Source organism: Pseudophryne corroboree, chromosome 5 (assembly GCF_028390025.1).
Source record: "Pseudophryne corroboree isolate aPseCor3 chromosome 5, aPseCor3.hap2, whole genome shotgun sequence".
Lineage (NCBI taxonomy): Eukaryota > Metazoa > Chordata > Amphibia > Anura > Myobatrachidae > Pseudophryne > Pseudophryne corroboree.
This window is the reverse complement of record NC_086448.1, coordinates 149,555,119-149,576,165: the sequence shown is the minus strand read 5'-3', so window position 1 is coordinate 149,576,165 and position 21,047 is coordinate 149,555,119. Positions and strand designations below refer to the sequence as shown.

Genomic DNA, 21,047 nt, shown 5'->3' with positions numbered 1-21,047 from the left:
GTGTCTATGGGCCTCAAATTGGGGTCCATTAAGGTTCAAATTCGGCCCTGTAAATTTTCTTCCAGAAAGAATTGGCTTCAGTTCCTGAAGTCCAGAAGTTTGTCAAGGGAGTATTGCATATACAAACCCCTTTTTTGTGCCTCCAGTGGCACTGTGGGATCTCAACGTAGTTCTGGGATTTCTCAAATCACATTGGTTTAAAACCAGTCAAATATGTGGATTTGCAGCATCTCACATAAAAAGTGACCATGCTCTTGGCCCTGGCCTGGACCAGGCGAGTGTCAAATTGGTGTTTTTTTCTCAAAAAAGCCCATATCTGTTTGTCCATTCGGACAGGGCAGAGCTGCGGACTCGTCCCCAGTTCTCTCCCTAAGGTGGTGTCAGTGTTTCACCTGAACCAGCTTATTGTGGTGCCTTGCACCTACTAGGGACTTGGAGGACTCCAAGTTGCTAGAAGTTGTCAGGGCCCTGAAAATATATTCCAGGACAGCTGGAGTCAGAAAATCTGACTCGCTGTTTATACTGTATGCACCCAACAAGTTGGGTGCGCCTGCTTCTAAGCAGTCGATTGCTCGTTGGATTTGTAACACAATTCAACTTGCACATTCTGAGGCAGGCCTGCCACAGTCTAAATCGGTTAAGGCCCATTCCACAAGGAAGGTGGGCTCATCTTGGGCGGCTGCCCGAGAGGTCTCGGCATTACAACTCTGCCGAGCAGCTACGTGGTCAGGGGAGAACACGTTTGTAAAATTCTACAAATTTGATATCCTGGCAAAAGAGGACCTGGAGTTCTCTCATTCGGTGCTGCAGAGTCATCCGCACTCTCCCGCCCGTTTGGGAGCTTTGGTATAATCCCCATGGTCCTTTCAGGAACCCCAGCATCCACTAGGACGATAGAGAAAATAAGAATTTACTTACCGATAATTCTATTTCTCGGAGTCCGTAGTGGATGCTGGGCGCCCATCCCAAGTGCGGATTATCTGCAATACTTGTACATAGTTACAAAAATCGGGTTATTATTGTTGTGAGCCATCTTTTCAGAGGCTCCGCTGTTATCATACTGTTAACTGGGTTTAGATCACAAGTTGTACGGTGTGATTGGTGTGGCTGGTATGAGTCTTACCCGGGATTCAAAATTCCTCCCTTATTGTGTACGCTCGTCCGGGCACAGTACCTAACTGGCTTGGAGGAGGGTCATAGGGGGAGGAGCCAGTGCACACCACCTGATCCTAAAGCTTTACTTTTTGTGCCCTGTCTCCTGCGGAGCCGCTATCCCCCATGGTCCTTTCAGGAACCCCAGCATCCACTACGGACTCCGAGAAATAGAATTATCGGTAAGTAAATTCTTATTTTCCATGCCGACTGCTGCAGTTAAGGTCAAATCCATTTAATATTAAATATATAAATGGATATTGTTTTATTTTGCTTTTTTTTTTAATGGTAAATGTGACTTATTTCTATTAAGACTTTTTTCCCGTGAATTATGACCACATAACCCCAATTTTACACAGTGTACAATAATTGTTTGTATTACATTTTGTTTACAAATGGGCTATTCTACATCTGCATTGGGTACTAACAGACCTGCCTAACGCTGCTGTATCTAATGCTTCTGTCAGGGGCACATACACGCAGGCACATTGGTGTAACTACTGCTCTCTTTGAGTTTGCATTGCAACATGCATCTGAATCTACATAATGACACCAAATACGCATTTGCTCTGTGTGCCTTTTCCTAGGTACACCAAAGATACATATGTTGTGTCCACCACTAATGTAATCCTCATGTCTGTGCGATTTGCCTTCTGTGATTATGATGCAGCCTACTGTGGAGCACGTTTTCTGACAGAATAAGTTTTTGTTTCAGGTTTCATGAATCCAACCAAATCTTAATTTATGTTAAATTATTATCTCCAGTGTGTAGTTCACAACATATTACACATGTGTCCTTTTTGCTGCAGTCACGTTAAACAGTCTTTCTAGTCGCACCTAGTCCCAAGCGTATTTACTAACATGTTTGTCTTTTTGTGCGTGTTTTCCCAGAAAATGCATCTTACATTGCTATGTGAATAAGATGCACAAGCAGCTTCTGATTAAAATGATATGCAGCATGTGTATATTCTGTGTGCGACTTCGGCTGTATCTGCATACGAAATACTACATTAAAGTGTTTTCAATTGACACTATAACGTAGCATTTCATATGCAGACACAGCCTCAGTCCCACACAGAATATACACATGCAGCATATCATTTTAATCAGCAGAGTTTGCTTGTGCGTCTTACCGTTTGGAGGATAGACCAGGACACATCTGTATGTAGCCAGTGGCGCAGATTCAACACTAAAACTTGTGGCGCTATACTTGACAGTATTGCTGCATTAGACATGACAATGTCTTTTATATAATTACTATACCATAAATACAAATAAGCTTCTCAAGTTTTTTCTAAAGCGATTGTAATGGTTAGTTGTGTGCATTTAAAGTAAATATGACCAGTCACATCACTGAGGCATGAGGCACATATGGGGAAATATACTGTAAAGCAATCCTGGCTTGAAACCTCACTTTTTTTCAGGGCTGCAGCAGCACAAAGATTAGGCCACTTCACAGCTGAAATCGTTCCTGTAACCACCACATTCACCGACGACCAGGGTAACACAAAAACCATAACCGTGAGTGAAGATGAGGGTATTCGGGCTAGCACCACCCTGGAGGGGCTGGGAAAGCTCAGACCAGCCTTTAAGGAAGGTGGAACCACTACTGCTGGTGAGAACAACATCATTGTGGTAATCCATGTATAGTGGTAACTAAAATACAGGTTCTAGAGCCTTTGCTGTTCCTTATGTGCAGTAAATTGCAAAAAAACACATTTGTGCTTTTCATTTTTTCCTTCAGGAAACTCCAGTCAGGTCAGTGATGGAGCCGCCGCAGTTTTGCTGTCGAAACGCTCCACAGCTATGCAGTTGGGTCTCCCTATTTTGGGGGTGTTAAAGTCCTTTGCAGTAGTCGGAGTTCCCCCTGATGTTATGGGGATAGGGCCAGCGTATGCTATACCTGTGGCATTGAAAAAAGCAGGTACTGTTTCACAAATTTGCACCATTATCAGATAAAGAGATCTGAAGAATATAATCCCTTCTATGTAGGCGATGTGTAATATACTGTATGATTTGTATGCCAATATCATGTCTTAAGGCATTATCGGGCTCAAAACGCTCCTTATTGGTACCCGTCTCTGTCGGATCAGGTGGTGCGTTCGCAGCTGCTTTCGGTTGCTGTGCAGCGATCAGGCAAAAAATCGGCACTTCTGCGCAACGAACGATGTGGTTTCACACAAGGTCTAGCAAAGCATTTCACTCGCCCTGCTGGCCGCAGAGTGATTGACAGGAAGTGGGCGTTTCTGGGTGTCAACTGACCGTTTTCAGGGAGTGTTCATAAAAACGCAGGTGTGCCATGATAAACGCAGGCGTGGCTGGCCGAACGCTGGGCGTGTTCGTGACGTCAAAACAGGAACTGAACAGTCTGAAGTGATCGCAAGCGCTGAGTAGGTCTGAAGCTACTCTGAAACTGCCCAAAATTATTTTGTAGCCGCTCTGCGATCCTTTCGTTCGCACTTCTGCTAAGCTAAAATACACTCCCAGTGGGAGGCGGCATAGCGTTTGCACGGCTGCTAAAAACTGCTAGCGAGCGAACAACTCGGAATGACCACCACTGCCCGGTGTGTTTTGTTTATATTGTATTAAATATTTAGCAGTATTAAATAACCTGTTCCCAAGTGCTGTTTTCCTTCTCTCTCTTTTGGGATATACAGTGCATCTGGAAAGTATTCACAGCGCCGCTTCACTTTTTCCACATTTTGTTATGTTACAGCCTTATTCCAAAATGGAATAAATTAATTTTTTCCCTCAAAATTCTACATACAATACCCCATGATGACAATGTGAAAAAAGTGTTTTTGAGATTTTTGCAAATTTATTTAAAAGAAAAAACTAAGAAATCACATGTACATAAGTATTCACAGCCTTTGCTCAATACTTTGTTGACGCACCTTTTGCAGCAATTACAGCCTAAAGTCTTTTTGAATATGATGCCACAAGCTTGGCACACCTATCTTTGGGCAGTTTTGCCCATTCCTCGTTGCACCACCTCTCAAGCTCCATCAGGTTGGATGGGAAGCGTCGGTGCACAGCCATTTTCAGATCTCTCCAGAGATGTTCAATCGGATTCAAGTCTGGGCTCTGGCTGGGCCACTCAAGGACATTCACAGAGTTGTACTTAAGTCACTCCTTTGATATCTTGGCTGTGTGCTTAGGGTTGTTTCCTGCTGAAAGGTGAACCGTCACCCCAGTCTCAGGTCAAAGGCGCTCTGGAGCAGGTTTTCATCCAGGATGTCTCTGTATATTGCTGCATTCATCTTCCCTCTATCCTAACTAGTCTCCCAGTTCCTGCCGCTGAAAAACATCCCCACAGCATGATGCTGCCACCACCATGATTCACTGTAGGGATGGTATTGGCCTGGTGATAAGCAGTGACTGGTTTCCTCCAAACATGACGCCTGACCTTCACGCCAAAGAGTTCAATCTTTGTCTCATCAGACCAGAGAATTTTGTTTTTCATGATCAGATAGTCCTTCTGGTGCATTTTGGCAATCTCCAGGCTGGCTGCCATGTGCTTTTTACTAAGGAGTGGCTTCCGTTTGGCCGCTCTACCATACAGGCCTGATTGGTGGATTGCTGCAGAGATGGTTGTCCTTCTGGAAGTTTCTCCTCTCTCCACAGAGGTATGCTGTAGCTCTGACAGAGTGACCATTGGGTTCTTGGTCACCTCCCTGACTAGGACCCTTCTGCCTCGATCACTCCGTTAGATGGCCGGACAGCTCTAGCAAGAGTCCTGGTGGTTCCAAACTCCTTCCATTTATGGATGATGGAGGACTGTGCTCATTGGTACCTTCAAAGCAGCAGATATTTCTCTGGCTGGGAACAGGATTATCCACAGCATAACATTGGGATATGGTTGAGCGACAGCGGAAATGGCACCAACACGCTCACAAGCTTTCTGGCCTCCCAGGATGCATCGGGGCCTTCACCATATAGTCCCGCCCACTGACTCAGTGAAATAATTTTTTTGCTTGGTGCGGCAGGAAGCCGCATGGTCACAGGGCTGCTGTGAATAAAGCAGCCTCAAGCTTTTATTATTTTATTTTTATAGACTTACTATATTTCTCTTACGTCCTAGAGGATGCTGGGGACTCCGTAAGGACCATGGGGTATAGACGGGCTCCGCAGGAGATATGGGCACTCTAGAGAACTTTTAGTATGGGTGTGCACTGGCTCCTCCCTTTATGCCCCTCCTCCAGACCTCAGTTAGATTCTGTGCCCAGAGGGGAATGGGTGCACTACAGGGGAGCTCTACTGAGTTTCTCTGATAAAAGAATTTTGTTAGGTTTTTTATTTTCAGGGAGCACTGCTGGCAACAGGCTCCCTGCATCGTGGGACTGAGGGGAGAGAAGCAGACCTACTTAAATGATAGGCTCTGCTTCTTAGGCTACTGGACACCATTAGCTCCAGAGGAATCGGAACGCAGGTCTCCCCCTGCCGTTCGTCTCAGAGCCGCGCCGCCGTCCTCCTCGCAGAGCCGGAAGATAGAAGCCGGGTGAGTATAAGAAGAAAGAAGACTTCTAAGGCGGCAGAAGACTTCAGATCTTCCCTGAGGTAAGCGCGCAGCGTTAACGCTGCGCGCCATTTCTCCCACACGTTACACACACGGACAGGCACTGATGGGTGCAGGGCGCAGGGGGGGGGGCGCCCTGGACAGCAATATATACTTCTGTTTTGGCATGTTATTACACATATGGGCTGCGGAGTCAGTGGATATGTTCATCCCCCGCCATTAATTGAGAATTTGAGCGGGACCGAAGCCCGCCACCAGAGGGGGCGGAGCTTGGTCGCACAGCACTAACCAGCACCATTTTCACCACAGTGTACTGAAGAGAAGCTGGCTCCCCGGACTCTACCCTGCAGAACGGTGATACAGGGCTAAAAAATAGGGGGGGGGGAGGCACATTTTGGCGCAGTGAGTGTATTACACGATTGACATATATATAAAAGCACTATATCTGGGAATTGTTTCCAGTGTCAGTTGGCGCTGGGTGTGTGCTGGCATACTCTTTCTCTGTCTCTCCAAAGGGCCTTGTTGGGGAACTGTCCCCTTATAGATATATCCGTGTGTGTGTGTGTGTGTGTGTGTGTGTGTGTGTGTACGGGTGTCGGTACGTGTGTGTCGACATGTCTGAAGCGGAAGGCTCATCCAAGGAGGAGGTGGAGCAGATGATTGTGGTGTCTCCGTCGGCAACGCCGACTCATGATTGGTATGATGTGTGGAATATTTTAAATGCTAATGTGACCTTATTACATAAGAGAATGGACAAAGCTGAGTCCAAGGAAACAGCAGGGAGTCAATCCGCGGATTTGACTGGGTCACAGGGCCCGTCAGGGTCTCAAGTGTCCCTTATCACAAATAGTAGACACTGATACCGACACGGATTCTGACTCCAGTGTCGACTATGATGAGGCAAGGTTGCACCCTAAGGTGACCAAAAGTATTCATTATATGATTATGGCAATAAAAGATGTTTTGCATATCACAGATGACCCCTCTGTTCCTGATACGAGGGTACACATGTTTAAGGGGAAGAAACCTGAAGTAACGTTTCCTCCATCTCATGAACCGAACTAATTATTTGAAAAAGCTTGGGAAACTCCAGACAAAAAACTGCAGATTCTCAAGAGGATCCTTATGGCGTATCCTTTCCCAGCAAAGGACAGGGTACCTTGGGAATCCTCGCCCAGGGTGGACAAGGCATTAACGCGTCTGTCCAAGGAGGTGGCGCTACCGTCTCCAGACACCGCGGCCCTTAAAGATTCTGCGGATCGTAGACAGGAGACTACCTTAAAGTCTATTTATGCACATACGGGGGCTTTACTCAGACCGGCAATAGCATCGGCATGGGTCTGTAGCGCTGTTGCAGCATGGACAGATATCTTGTTGGCTGACATGGATACCCTGGACAAGGATACCACTGTCCTGACTTTCGGTCACATTAAGAACGCAGTCTTGTATATGAGAGACGCTCAAAGAGACGTGGGGCTGCTTGGTTCCAGAGCCAATGCCATGGCAGTTTCGGCAAGACGAGCTCTGTGGACCCGCCAATGGTCGGATGATGCCGACTCAAAAAAGCATATGGAGGTTTTACCTTACAAGGGTGAAGTTTTGTTTGGGGATGGTCTCGCGAACCTGGTTTCCACAGCTACCGCGGGTAAATCTACATTTTTGCCTTTTGTTCCCCCACAGCAAAAGAAAACCCCACAATATCAGATGCAGTCCTTTCGGTCGCATAAGTCCAGAAGAGGTCGTGGCTCCTCTTTCCTCGCCAGAGGTAAGGGTAGAGGTAAGAGAACACCTGCTTCGGCTAGTTCCCAGGAGCAGAAGTCCTCCCCGGCTTCTGCTAAATCCACCGCATGACGCTGGGGCTCCACGGAGGGAGTCCGCACCGGTGGGGACACGTCTTCGACTCTTCAGCCAGGTCTGGGTCCTATCAGGCGTGGATCCTTGGGCGTTGGAAATTGTATCCCAAGGTTACAAACTGGAGTTCGAAGAGGTGCCCCCTCGACGATTTCTCAAGTCGGCCTTGCCAACCTCTTCCCCGGAGAGGGGAATGGTATTAGATGCAATTCAAAAGCTGTGTCAACAGCAAGTGATTGTCAAGGTTCCCCTAGGCCAACAGGGAAAAGGGTACTATTCAACACTGTTTGTGGTCCCGAAGCCGGATGGTTCGGTCAGACCAATTTTGAATCTAAAATCCCTAAACCTATACTTGAAAAAGTTCAAATTCAAGATGGAATCGCTCCGGACTGTGATATCCAGTCTGGAAGCAGGGGATTTTATGGTGTCGCTGGACGTGAAAGATGCCTACCTTCATGTCCCCATATTTCCTCTTCATCAAGAATACCTGCGTTTCGCGGTACAGGACTGTCATTACCAGTTTCAGACGTTGGCGTTTGGGCTTTCCACGGCCCCGAGGATTTTCACCAAGGTAATGGTGGAAATAATGGTGCTCCTGCGCAAGCAGGGTGTCACAATTATCCCATACTTGGATGATCTCCTGATAAAGGCGAGATCAAGGGATCAATTGCTGAAAAGCGTGTCACTCTCCCTGAGAGTGTTACATCAACACGGTTGGATTCTCAATCTGCCAAAGTCTCAGTTGCTTCCAACGACTCAACTATCATTCCTAGGCATGATTCTGGACACGGAACAGAAGAGGGTTTTTCTACCAATAGAAAAAGCCCAGGACATCTAGAACATGGTCAGGGACCTGCTAAAACCAAAAAGAGTGTCTGTTCATTAATGCACTCGGGTTCTGGGAAAAATGGTGGCAGCCTACGAGGCCATCCCCTTCGGCAGGTTCCATGCGAGGACGTTTCAGTGGGACCTTCTCGACAAATGGTCGGGGTCCCATCTACACCTTCATCAAAAGATAAGCCTGTCCCCCAGGGCCAGGGTGTCTCTCCTGTGGTGGCTGCAGAGTGCTCACTTTCTAGAGGGTCGCAGGTTTGGCATTCAAGACTGGGTTCTGGTGACCACGGACGCGAGCCTCCGAGGATGGGGAGCAGTCACAAAAGGAAGAAATTTTCAGGGGATATGGTCAAGCCAGGAGGCTTGTCTACACATCAACGTACTGGAATTGAGGGCCATATACAACGGCTTACGACAAGCGGAGTATCTTCTTCGCGACCTACCGGTTCTGATTCAATCAGACAACGTCACAGCAGTGGCTCATGTAAACCGCCAAGGCGAGACAAGGAGCTGAGTGGCAATGGTGGAAGCCACCAGAATTCTGCGCTGGGCTGAAAATCACGTAAGTGTTCTGTCAGCAGTCTTCATACCGGGAGTGGACAACTGGGAAGCAGACTTCCTCAGCAGACACGATCTCCATCCAGGAGAGTGGGGACTTCATCAAGAGGTCTTTGCAGAGATAGCAAGTCTTTGGGGACTTCCTCAAATAGACATGATGGCGTCACGCCTCAACAAAAAGCTTCGGAGGTATTGTGACAGGTCAAGGTACCCTCAGGCAGTAGCGGTGGACGCCCTAGTGACACCATGGGTGTTTCAGTCGGTCTATGTGTTCCCTTCTCTTCCTCTCATCTCAAAAGTGTTGAGAATCATAAGACGAAACAGAGTACAAACAATACTCGTGGTTCCAGATTGGCCTCGAAGGGCCTGGTATTCGGATCTTCAGGAAATCCTCACAGAAGATCCGTGGCCTCTTCCTCTCAGGGAAGACCTGTTACAGCAGGGGCCTTGCATGTTCCAAGACTTACCGCGGTTGCGTTTGACGGCATGGCAGTTGAACACCGAATCCTAGCAGAGAGAGGTATTCCGGAGGAAGTTATCCCTACTCTGATAAACGCTAGGAAGGAAGTAACGGCGAAGCATTATCACCGTATCTGGAGGAAGTATGTATCTTGGTGTGAAACCAAGAATGCTCCTACGGAAGATTTCCATCTGGGCCGTTTTCTCCACTTCCTACAGACGGGAGTGGATATGGGCCTAAAATTAAGCTCCATTAAGGTACAGATTTCGGCCCTATCTATATTTTTTCAAAAGGAATTGGCTTCTCTCCCAGAAGTCCAAACTTTCGTAAAGGGAGTGCTGCACATCCAGCCTCCTTTTGTGCCACCAGTGGCACCATGGGACCTTAACGTGGTGTTACAGTTCCTTAAATCACACTGGTTTGAACCTCTTCCAACGGTGGAATTAAAATTTATCACCTGGAAGGTGGTTATGTTATTAGCCTTGGCATCTGCACGGCGGGTGTCAGAGTTGGCGGCCTTGTCTCACAAGAGCCCCTACTTGATTTTTCATGTGGATAGAGCAGAGTTGAGGACTCGTCCTCAATTTCTGCCTAAGGTGGTCTCTTCTTTTCATATGAACCAACCTATTGTGGTGCCTGTGGCTACGGGTGACTTGGAGGACTCCAAGTCCCTGGATGTGGTCAGGGCCTTAAAAATTTAGTAGCCAGGACGGCTAGGGTTAGGAAACCAGAGGCTCTGTTTGTCCTGTATGCAGCCAACAAGATTGGCGCGCCTGCTTCTAAACAGACTATTGCTCGCTGGATCTGTAACACGATTCAGCAGGCTCATTCTACGGCTCGATTGCTGTTACCGAATTCGGTAAAGGCCCATTCCACTAGGAAGGTGGGCTCTTCTTGGGCGGCTGCCCGAGGCGTCTCGGCATTACAGTTGTGCCGAACAGCTACTTGGTCGGGTTCAAACACTTTTGCAAAATTCTACAAGTTTGATACCCTGGCTGATGAGGACCTCGCGTTTGCTCAATCGGTGCTGCAGAGTCATCTGCACTCTCCCGCCCGGTTTGGAGCTTTGGTATAAACCCCATGGTCCTTACGGAGTCCCCAGCATCCTCTAGGACGTAAGAGAACATAAGATTTTAAACCTACCAGTAAATCTTTTTCTCCTAGTCCGTAGAGGATGCTGGGCGCCCGTCCCAGTGCGGACTAAATCTGCAAGACTTGTATATAGTTGTTGCTTACATAAGGGTTATGTTACAGTTGGAATCGGTCTTTGACTGATACTGTTTTTTTGTTCATACTGTTAACTGGTTGCATATAATCTAAGTTATATGGTATGATTGGTGTGGGCTGGTATGAATCTTGCCCTTAGATTTACAAAATCCTTTCCTCCTATTGTCCATCTCCTCTGGGCACAGTTTCTCTAACTGAGGTCTGGAGGAGGGGCATAGAGGGAGGAGCCAGTGCACACCTATACTAAAAGTTCTTTAGAGTGCCCAAATCTCCTGCGGAGCCCATCTATACCCCATGGTCCTTACGGAGTCCCCAGCATCCTCTACGGGCTAGGAGAAAAAGATTTACCGGTAGGTTTAAAATCTTATTATTTTTTTTGAGCGACTTTTCTTAACAGCGTCTTAAACGCATACTAGAAAGAGTCGCTCCAACAACTTCCCACCGGGTCTCAACAACGCTTACCTTCGCGGTAATAGTGCTGTCTCGACGGGCGTCTGTGTCGGATGTTCTAGCAGGTCCAGCAGACGTAACCAGGCTGTGGCCGGAGCATGGGGGGATGGTAAGTCTATGGATTTCCTCTTACTAGGGGGGTCCGGACACAGCTACACTGTATTGGTGGAGACTACAAACAGTGTGTTGATGCGCCGAACATCTCGAGTGCAACAGCGCTACGCTCCAGGGATCATAGGCGCCAGGACTAGGTAGAGGCTGCGATCCTTAAAGTTTGTCAACAGGGGGATTCAGACGCTCTCCTGGCCGCCCCTCCTCCGAGTTCATGACCAGTTTCCGCGCGTCTCCCGTCCATGAACTGAATGACCTCACTTCCGTCTCAGACGCTACCACGAGGGTACTCGGTCGCAGCTTAGATGCTGCGGTTGTGTACACTAGAGATCCCGCCTAGACCGAGTCGCAGGCCTTAGCGTCTGCATACACGTGGAAGTCGTTGAGCGTCCGTGTCCGTCAGTGAGCGACTGTGTCCGTTATCAGTAGCGTCTGAATTCACTCAGCGTATTACGAGCGCATTTGATTGGATATGGAAGTGTGGTGAGTCTCCCTGTATCCCGCTCTCCAGATGAAGGGTATACAGTACTAAAAATTCTCTCTACTTGTTAGTATGAATTGTTAATTTTTAGTACCTATTGCATATGAGATCTGTATATTACTGTGTTTTCTGCATGTTATGTTGAAAAAGAACCAGTTAAAAACAGAAGTACAATTTTCCTACTTATTTATAAGTTGTAATGGGGGTTGTATTCTCATATGACAATGTCTAATGCTTTAACATGTGACTGACTGCTAGTATGAGTGCTGACTTTTTTGTGTAACGGCAGTCCTGTTCTGACCCTCAATTTAGGTGCACTGTGGTCAGATTGATCTCACTTCTATATACTCATATATAGGTGATTTTCAGTCACAAATTGTGTAGTCATTAACAGATTATTACCATGTCTGTGAGCGGCAAAAGTGACGAGGAGAATTTATCAAGCACTCCTACATCCCTAACATGCTTATCTTGTAAGACAGGGTTAATTGGTATGGACCAATTGGTCACTTATGAGGGCTTGTGTGCGAACTGTTTTGCTTTTCAGCAAAGTAAAAAACAGGAGTTGGTTCAACCACCAACAGAGCCACCATGGAATATGTTCGCAAAGACTTTATCTTCAATAGCGGACAGGTTAACTCCGGTAGCACCCCCTCAAGGGTTAGGTTACACTATTAACCCATACATGCAGCTCCCTTCCTACGGCTTGGTTCCAGTAGCCTCTACAAGCAACCAAGGGACAGGTAAGACTAAGACAGATGCGTCTATCTGGCAGACTACACAAGATGGTACAACAGATGATGATACAGTATATTCAAATACTCCGTATGATGATCAGTCGCAGACTTTTAGTTCAGAAGATGTAGCTGAACTTATTAATGCTGTGAAGACTGTTCTCTCTTTGGAAAAGCCAGCCAAGACAGTGTTAAAATCTAAAGCACCTGCGTTTAAACGAACAAAATCAGTGAAAACTGAATTCCCAGCGTCAGATGAGCTGACGGAAATGATGGATGAGTCTTGGGCAACGCCCAGTAAGAAGTATAAGATTCCGAAAAGATGGAATTCTTATTATCCATTTCCAGCTGCGGATTGTTCGAAAAGAGAAGTTCCTCCAAAAGTAGATGCACATGTTCTGCGACTTGTGCATAAATCTGCTTTACCACTGTTATCTACCTCACTAAATGATGTCACAGACAGAAGGGTTGATAGCTTTTTGAAAAATTTATTTTCTGTAGTAGGAGCAGTGGTAAGACCTGCTATGGCTTCGGCCTGGGTAGCAAAGGCAATGTGCGAATGGATAGAGGAACTAGAGAATGACATCTCTTCTCCTACTACGGAGCAAGAGTATCATTTAAGCCGTTTAAGACTATCTGCCCAATACTTGGAAGAAGCAGCAATTGATATGGGTACAGTTGCTTCTAAAGCTTCAGCCTTGACAGTAGCCACTCGCAGAGCAGTTTGGCTACGTACCTGGAAGGCAGATGCGGAGTCCAAGAAAGAATTGGAAGCATTGCCTTTCATTGGTAATATTTTGTTTGAAAAAAACCATTATCTGATATCCTAAAATCAGAGGCGGAGTCAAAGAAGGTCAGATTTCCGGCTGCTTATAACCCTAAGTCCAAGGGTTCAAAGTTTCACTCATTTTGTTGGCAAAGCAAAGCGAAAGCTAAAGAGGAGTCTAAGCAACCCCAGTTCAAAACCAGGGGTACGAAGCAGTGGGCTAGCAAAAAGCCAGCTTCCAAGCCTGAACAGAAACCATCAGCCTGAAGAGATGGGCCTCCGCCTGGAGGATTCCAGGGTTGGGGGCCGACTCCTTCATTTTGCACACATATGGCAACAGTCAACAACAGATGCTTGGGTGCAGAAGGTGGTATCTCAGGGGTATGAGTTCCCATACAGGAGGCAGCCTCCTCAAAGATTTTTTTGCACCAGCCCAACTCGTATAGAGTCGAAGGCCAATGCCCTGCAAGAAGCAGTCCAAAAATTACTGCACTCAGGTGTGATTGTCCCAGTACCTCCATCACAAAGGGGACAGGGGTTTTACTCCAATCTATTTCTGATCCAGAAACCAAATGGGTCATATCGACCAATTCTCAATCTGAAAATGTTGAACAAATACATTTGGATCCCAAAGTTCCACATGGAGACGTTACGCTCCATAATGTTGGCTATGGAACCGGGAGATTACATGGTATCTCTGGATGTACGGGATGCTTACCTACATGTGCCTATAGCACTGTCACATCAGTGTTACCTCAGGTTTGCCATCCTCCAGGAACATTTTCAGTTCCAAGCCTTGCCCTTCGGGCTAGCAACAGCACCCAGGGTGTTTACCAAGATCTTGGTGGTTATGGCAGCTTGTCTGCGCAAACAGGGGATAAGAATATTCCCATACCTCGACGACCTGTTAATCTTAGCTCACTCGCAAGATTTACTTTTGAGCCATCTTCAACAGACAATAGTTTGTTTACAGAGACACGGGTGGCTCATAAATTGGGAAAAGTCATCTCAAATCCGTCACAGCGGATGGTTCATTTGGGGGCCGTATTGGATTCAGACCTACAGAAAGTTCTCTTACCAGAGAAAAAGATAGTCAAGGTGCAGGTCATGGCTCAGGAAGCGTTGCACGCCCAGACAATGTCAGTCCATGCAGCAATGCGACTGTTGGGTCTGATGGTATCAACCTTCGACATGGTGGAATATGCGCAATTCCACTCCAGACCATTGCAGCACCTTATTCTGACCAAATGGAACGGAAATCATCAGACGATAAAAAAGCAGATGATAAAGTTTCCAGTAAACGTAAAAAGGTCTCTAGCGTGGTGGCTACATACAGACCATTTAAACAAGGGGAGACCCTTTTGGATAAAAGAGTTGCAAGTCCTGACAACAGAAGCCAGCCTGCAAGGCTGGGGTGCGGTACTCGGAAGCCTTTGGTTCCAGGGAAAATGGACCGCAAGGGAAAGTCGCCTGCCAATAAATCTGAAAAAGGGTCTGGAATAGACCTGAAACGCGTCGGTGCCGTGAGGAGGACTATCCAGACGATTGTGGACGTGGGTTATTGCCGGTTCCAGGGAGCTGTTACCCGGGTGGCTGCCTGTGATTGCCATTACATCTTATGCGAGTTTGAGAACTTTGATCGGTTCTCCTACTATCCGGTAATTACATTACCTCCACTATCTGGGATTTTTCTCATCACTTGTGTGTCAGTTTTTATTTGGACTGGATATTTGATGTGTTTTAAATTGAATAAAACAGTATTATACTATTGCCTGTCCATTTTCCTCTATTTCTGGGCATTTGGAGAGAAAACCGAACAAGAGAAGGGATGCTGTATGGACAGAAGAGTAGCCTGACTAATTACATGCTGATGATACAGGTTATATAAAGGAACGTATATTCTTGTATAATCATAGAGAATACGTATTTTATAGAGACAGAAGGGCGCCATTGTCCAATCCATATATCTTTCTATTGTTGGAAATAAGGGCCATTTACTTGGCTTTAGTTCAGGCAAAGGACCGTCTGCAAGGTAGACCAGTCCAGATTCGCTCAGACAATGCGACAGCAGTAGCGTACCTCAATCATCAGGGAGGGACTCACAGCAAAAGATTGATGGAGGAAGTAGCTCCCATTCTAAGATGGGCAGAACTCCATCTCCCAGCATTGTCAGCAGTATTTTTCCCAGGTGTACTGAACTGGGAATCGGATTTTCTCAGTCGACACACCATTCAGGAAACCGAATGGGCATTACACCCAGAAGTGTTTCAGACACTAGTGAACAGATGGGGTCTACCAGAGATAGACCTCATGGCGTCTCGTCTAAACAACAAAGTTCCAAGGTACGGATCGAGAACAAGGGACCCAGGAGCGGTCCTGACAGACGCACTGTCAGTAGAATGGAAATTTCATCTGGCATATCTGTTCCCTCCAATATCTCTGTTACCCAGAGTAGTGAGAAAAATGAAGCAAGCAAAGGGAGCAATAATTCTAATAGCTCCAGCTTGGCCAAGAAGGCATTGGTACACAGATCTTCTGAGGATGTCCGTGGAAGCACCAATATTGCTCCCTCAACGTCCATATCTGCTAATGCAGGGTCCTTGTTGTCACAGCCATCTGGATCGCCTGTCTTTGACGGCGTGGCTGTTGAAACCTCTATCCTAGAAGCTAGAGGATTTTCAAAACAGGTAATCCAAACTATGCTTAAAGCAAGAAAGCCTTCTTCGGCTCGTGTGCATTATACAATATGGCAAGCCTATATTCATTGGTGTACTGGAAAAAGTTTGAATCCAAGATCTTTTAAAGTATCCAGGATTTTGGATTTCCTTCAAGCAGGATTGGATAAAGGTTTGAAAGTGGCTTCCTTGAGAGTTCAAGTATCAGCATTGACTGTATGGTTTCAGCGAAAGATTGCTGATTTACAGGATGTACGTACTTTCTTTCAGGGAGTTGTACATATTCAACCTCCATTTGTTCCTCCTGCAGCTCCTTGGGATTTGAATTTAGTTCTTAAATTCCTCCAGGGTCCTCCGTTTGAACCACTAAAGAGGGCAGATCTTAAATGGTTAATGATTAAAGTACTTTTTCTACTGGCAATGGCGTCAGCCAGAAGAGTGTCCGATTTGGGAGCATTATCGTGCAAGTCTCCTTTCCTAAGTTTTTTTCCAGATAGAGCAGTTCTCAGAACGAGATCTGGTTATCTTCCGAAGGTGGTATCAAAGTTTCACCTGAATGAAGAGATTGTAGTCCCAGCTTTTCAGGTATCGGGACTATCTGCGGGAGAAGCGTCGCTGGACGTAGTCCGAGCTTTAAGAATCTACATAGATCGTACTAGTGCCATCAGGAAAACAGATTCTCTCTTCATCCTCTACGGATTTCATAGAAGAGGATGGCCTACTAGTAAACAGACGCTGGCGAGATGGCTCCGAATGGTAATATCAGAAGCTTATTCTCATGCAGATCTCCCTACTCCGGCTAATGTCTCTGCACACTCTACACGTAAAGTAGGCCCTTCATAGGCAGCACAACAGGGTGCTTCAGCAGAACAGATATGTAAGGCAGCCACATGGTCTTCCATAAACACATACATCAGACATTATGCCTTGGATACTTTTGCCTCTTATGACGCAGACTTCGGGCGAAAGCTCCTCCTGTGCAATCAGGAGCGTCCCCACCACTAAAATGGCTTTGGGAATCCCAATGTTATCCTGTGGATAATCCTGTGGACCCAGCCAGAGAAATAGACGTTATGGTAAGAACTTACCGTTGATAACGTGATTTCTTATGTCCACAGGGATCCACAGGGATCCCACCCTGACGCACCTGATTTGAGGATCTAGACCAGAGGTTCTCAAACTCGGTCCTCGGGAGCCCACACAGTGCATGTTTTGCAGGTAACCCAGCAGGTGCACAGGTGTATTAATTACTCACTGACACATTTTAAAAGGTCCACAGGTGGAGCTAATTATTTCACTTGCGATTCTGTGAGGAGACCTGCAAAACATGCACTGTGTGGGCCCCCGAGGACCGAGTTTGAGAACCTCTGATCTAGACAATCACTAAACCTCTTCCTTCTTGTATGGAATGGTGTGCATGTGTGTTCTTATCGCCTAAACAGGTCTCTACCTGATGCTCCTGCCTAAATCGCTGTGGAAAGAACTGATTTGACTGAGCCAGTGGGCGGGACTATATGGCGAAGGCCCCGATGCATCCTGGGAGGCCAGAAAGCTCGTGACCGTGTTGGTGCCATTTCCGCTGTTGCTCAACCATATCCCAATGTTATCCTGTGGATACCTGTGGACATAAGAGAAATCACGTTATCAACGGTAAGTTCTTACCATAACGTCTATTTTTCTGTACCCTTCCCCAGATTTGTGCCTCGAGACAATCCTGTCTCTGAGGTCTGCAGACAATTCCTTTGACTTCATGCTTGGTTTGTGCTCAGACATGCACTGTCAAGTGTGGGACCCTATATAGACAGGTGTGTGCCTTTTCAAATCATGTCCAATCAACTGAATTTACCACATGTGGACTTCAGTGGAAACGGGATGCACCTGAGCTCAATTTTGAGCTTCATAGCAAAGGCTGTGAATACTTATGTACATGTGATTTCTTAGTTTTTTTGTTTTTAATAAATGTGCAAAAATTGTAAAAAAACTTCTGTTCACGTTGTCATTATGGGGTATTGTGTGTAGAATTTTGAGGGGAAAAATTATTTTTTCTGCTGCGGGGTACACTGGGCTCCACAAGGATTAACATCGGGGTGTAGAGTAGGATCTTGATCCGAGGCACCAACAGGCTCAAAGCTTTGACTGTTCCCAAGACGCACAGCACCGCCTCCTCTCTAACCCCACCTCCGTGCACAGGAGCTCAGTTTGTAAGTTGGTGCCATGCATTAAGGAGGCATACAACAAGGGGGCTGCTCCTGCAGTCCTGAGAAAAGCTATTTTTCAGAAGAAAGAATAATTGAAGACTTTAAGGGCTGCAGCAGTGTTAGATGTCAGTCAGACATCCCCTGCTGCAGCTCCATCACTCCCCCAGTGGCGCTGTATACTCCTGCGCCCTGGTTGCCAGGACACTACAGCGGGGATCCGGTGTTCTTCTCTACGTTAGTCACACACTCACGCTGTCTCTTGGATCGCGTGGCCGCATTCAAAGGGGAGGTAAGGGGTCTCTTTGGCCCACTGTAATCGCGATCCAGCGCGGCCCTGCGCGCTGGCGTGGACACTGTAAGGGGCAGCCGCTCCATTAACCTCTGGGACACAGGGCACAGGTGGGGTTTTGTCTCTGTAAAACCCGTTTTATTACGGCCCGCAGCCTGACCTGTAGCCCCTCCCCCAGCCCCAGGGCGCCATTTGGGTAAATGTTCCCGCTCTGGAGCTGCATGTATATCTCCCTCGCTCCCTGTCAGCCGCCAATACACGGAGCTGCGCTGTTCCTGGGACTGCTGGGGCAAATCCTCTGTAAAGCCGCCTGCTCGTCAGCGCTGTGCATTTTACAGGACACTTAAGTATTCTACCTGTCTGTGGACAGTGTTAGTTAAGAAAGAGTGTATACAGTCAGGGTTGTGTGGTACATATATATATATATATCCAGTACTTACTGTGTTTTGTTATATCTACTGCTTACATATATATCTATACAGCTATACTGAGTTTCACTTTGTATTGCTAAGTCCAGTGCAGTTTTATTGTTTGGTATGTACATTTGTGACTATATGTGTGTGTGCATGTAGCTGCTGCGTGGCTTCCATCTCGTGTATTTCACTCAGTTTGCTACTCCTATATTTTGTAACCTGAGGGGGCTAAGTGCGTCAGGTTTGTTAACTGATATAGGTATTTCACAAGATACTGTATACTTATTGTGTATTTTTCTTTCTGATTCATAGTCACCATATATCTCTTGAATTCCCGGTTTGTGCTGACACACTACACTGGGAGTTCTTGCTAGGTATATCGCTGCTAATAATGTACTAGGTTGCCTGACATTGAGCTTATCGTTATATCCGCTACACCGGGCAAATGGAACTGGGGCTCCTCCCACATTGCATGGTGGTGATGCTGCAGACACTTTTGAGGAAAACATGGCAGTGGAGAGTTCAGGTTCAGGGGTTCCTTACCTCCCAGTGGGTCTGTAGCACCGGGGGCCACTAATGACTTACCTTGGGCTACCTTCTCCGCGTTATTAAATACGCAGGTAACAAAACTTACGCCTCCTATGCCGGGGCAGCAGTTTATGGTCCATGCAGTTAATCCGCCATGGGCAGATTAAATCTCATCTCAGTTACAGCACTTGAACCGATCGCTGACTAAAAATAAGTCTCACTCTCGCCCCCCTAAAACTAAGAAGTCCTCTAAACGGGCCGCTACGTCCTCACAATCCACCGCTGTTCTGGACACATCCTCTGAGGAGGATGGTGCATATACTAACCCCATGGACACTGATTCTGATGGGGAAGGGAAGTCACTGGTGGATGTCCCTGATTTGATTGAGGCTATCAGGCTCAATCTTCAAGTCTCTGATGAACCTGAGCCTGAGGCTGTCTCTAAAACTCCAGACAGATTTAAACATAAGAAGGTGGTTAAACAAGTTTTACCTCATTCTCAACACCTGGCTGACATACATCAGGAATCCTGAGAAAAACCGGGAACTAAATTCACACCGCATAAGAGACTGTTGGCTCGCTATCCTCTGAGTAAAAATTGGGAAACTCCTCCACCTCTAGATTCTCAGGTGGCAATAGTGGTGGTTTCTTCAGCTCTGTCTGTGACTACCGTCACCTCTCTGAAGGAACGATGGATAGATGTGTGGAGGGTTGTTTGAAAGCGATTTAAACCCTAACGGGGGCTGTGCATAGACCAACCATTGCCGCGACATGGGCTGCTGAAGCTGTTGAAGCATGGGCTCAGGAGCTGGAGCCCGAATTACCTTCCAACGCTTCTGATCATGCTAGACAATGTCTCTCATATATTGCCACGGCTTCTCTTTACCTTAAGGAGGCGGCTTCCGATGCCAAGGTGCTGGCGGCCAAGGCAGCCACTACGTCCATCTTGGCTCGACGTATCCTTTGGTTGAGATCCTGGTCGGTGGATATGGACTAAGAAAACCCTGGAGGTGCTTCCTTTTAAGGGAGACCTTCTTTTTGGAGACGACCTCAATAAGATTGTGGCTGACCTGGCTTCGGCTAAAACAGCTTGCCTACCAAGTACGGCTCCTTCTGCGCCAAAGGCTAAAAGTACTTTCTCTCTCTGCCCTTTCGTCCTCCAGTAAAAGCAAAAGGTCAGGCGTACCCGAAACAAGCTTGTACTTCCAAACCTGCGAAGCCCAGACCAAAGCGGGCATGGGCTGCCCGTCAGCCTGCTTCCAAAACTGACAAGCCTGCCGCATGACGGGGCGGGCCTCCCCTTGGGCATCCCAGGGTGGGGGAGCCGGCTTCTTCTAGATTTTGCCCAGGGATGGTTGAAGACCACTTCAGATGCCTGGGTAAGGGAAGTCGTCACTTGAGGTTACGCCGTCTCCTTCAAGAAACGTTCCCCTCATTGATTTTTGCCTGACAGCCGTCCCTTTGGACCCGGTGAAGGCAAACACTCTTCATTCAGTAGTACAATCCCTCCTGACCACAGGAGTGGTAGTACAGGTGCCTCTGGCTCAGAGAGGCAAGGGGTACTATTCACCGCTGTTTCTAGTCCAGAAACCGAACGGGTCCTCGCGGCCCATTCTCAATCTCAAGTCCTTGAACAAGTATGTGAGGGTCTCCAGGTTTCGTATGGAAACTCTACGCTCTATTGTTCTGGCCTTGGAGTCTGGGGACTATATGGTTTCCCTGGACATACAGGATGCCTACCTGCATATTCCTATTGCAATGTCACATCAGCAGTACCTGAGGTTTGCGGTGGGCAACCTTCATT

At 47.0% G+C, this 21,047-nt stretch overlaps 1 protein-coding gene across 3 annotated transcripts in view; it reads left to right on the top strand.

Annotated features, from left to right (window-relative positions):
- ACAA1 (acetyl-CoA acyltransferase 1) overlaps window positions 1-21,047 on the top strand; it is a 64,228-nt gene that overhangs the window by 38,046 nt on the left and 5,135 nt on the right. For all 3 annotated transcript variants that reach the window (XM_063921800.1, XM_063921801.1, XM_063921799.1), the window contains exons 8-9: window positions 2,577-2,767; window positions 2,897-3,076. In XM_063921800.1, the coding sequence (XP_063777870.1) occupies window positions 2,577-2,767; window positions 2,897-3,076 (371 nt within the window). The remainder of the gene's footprint in view (window positions 1-2,576; window positions 2,768-2,896; window positions 3,077-21,047) is intronic.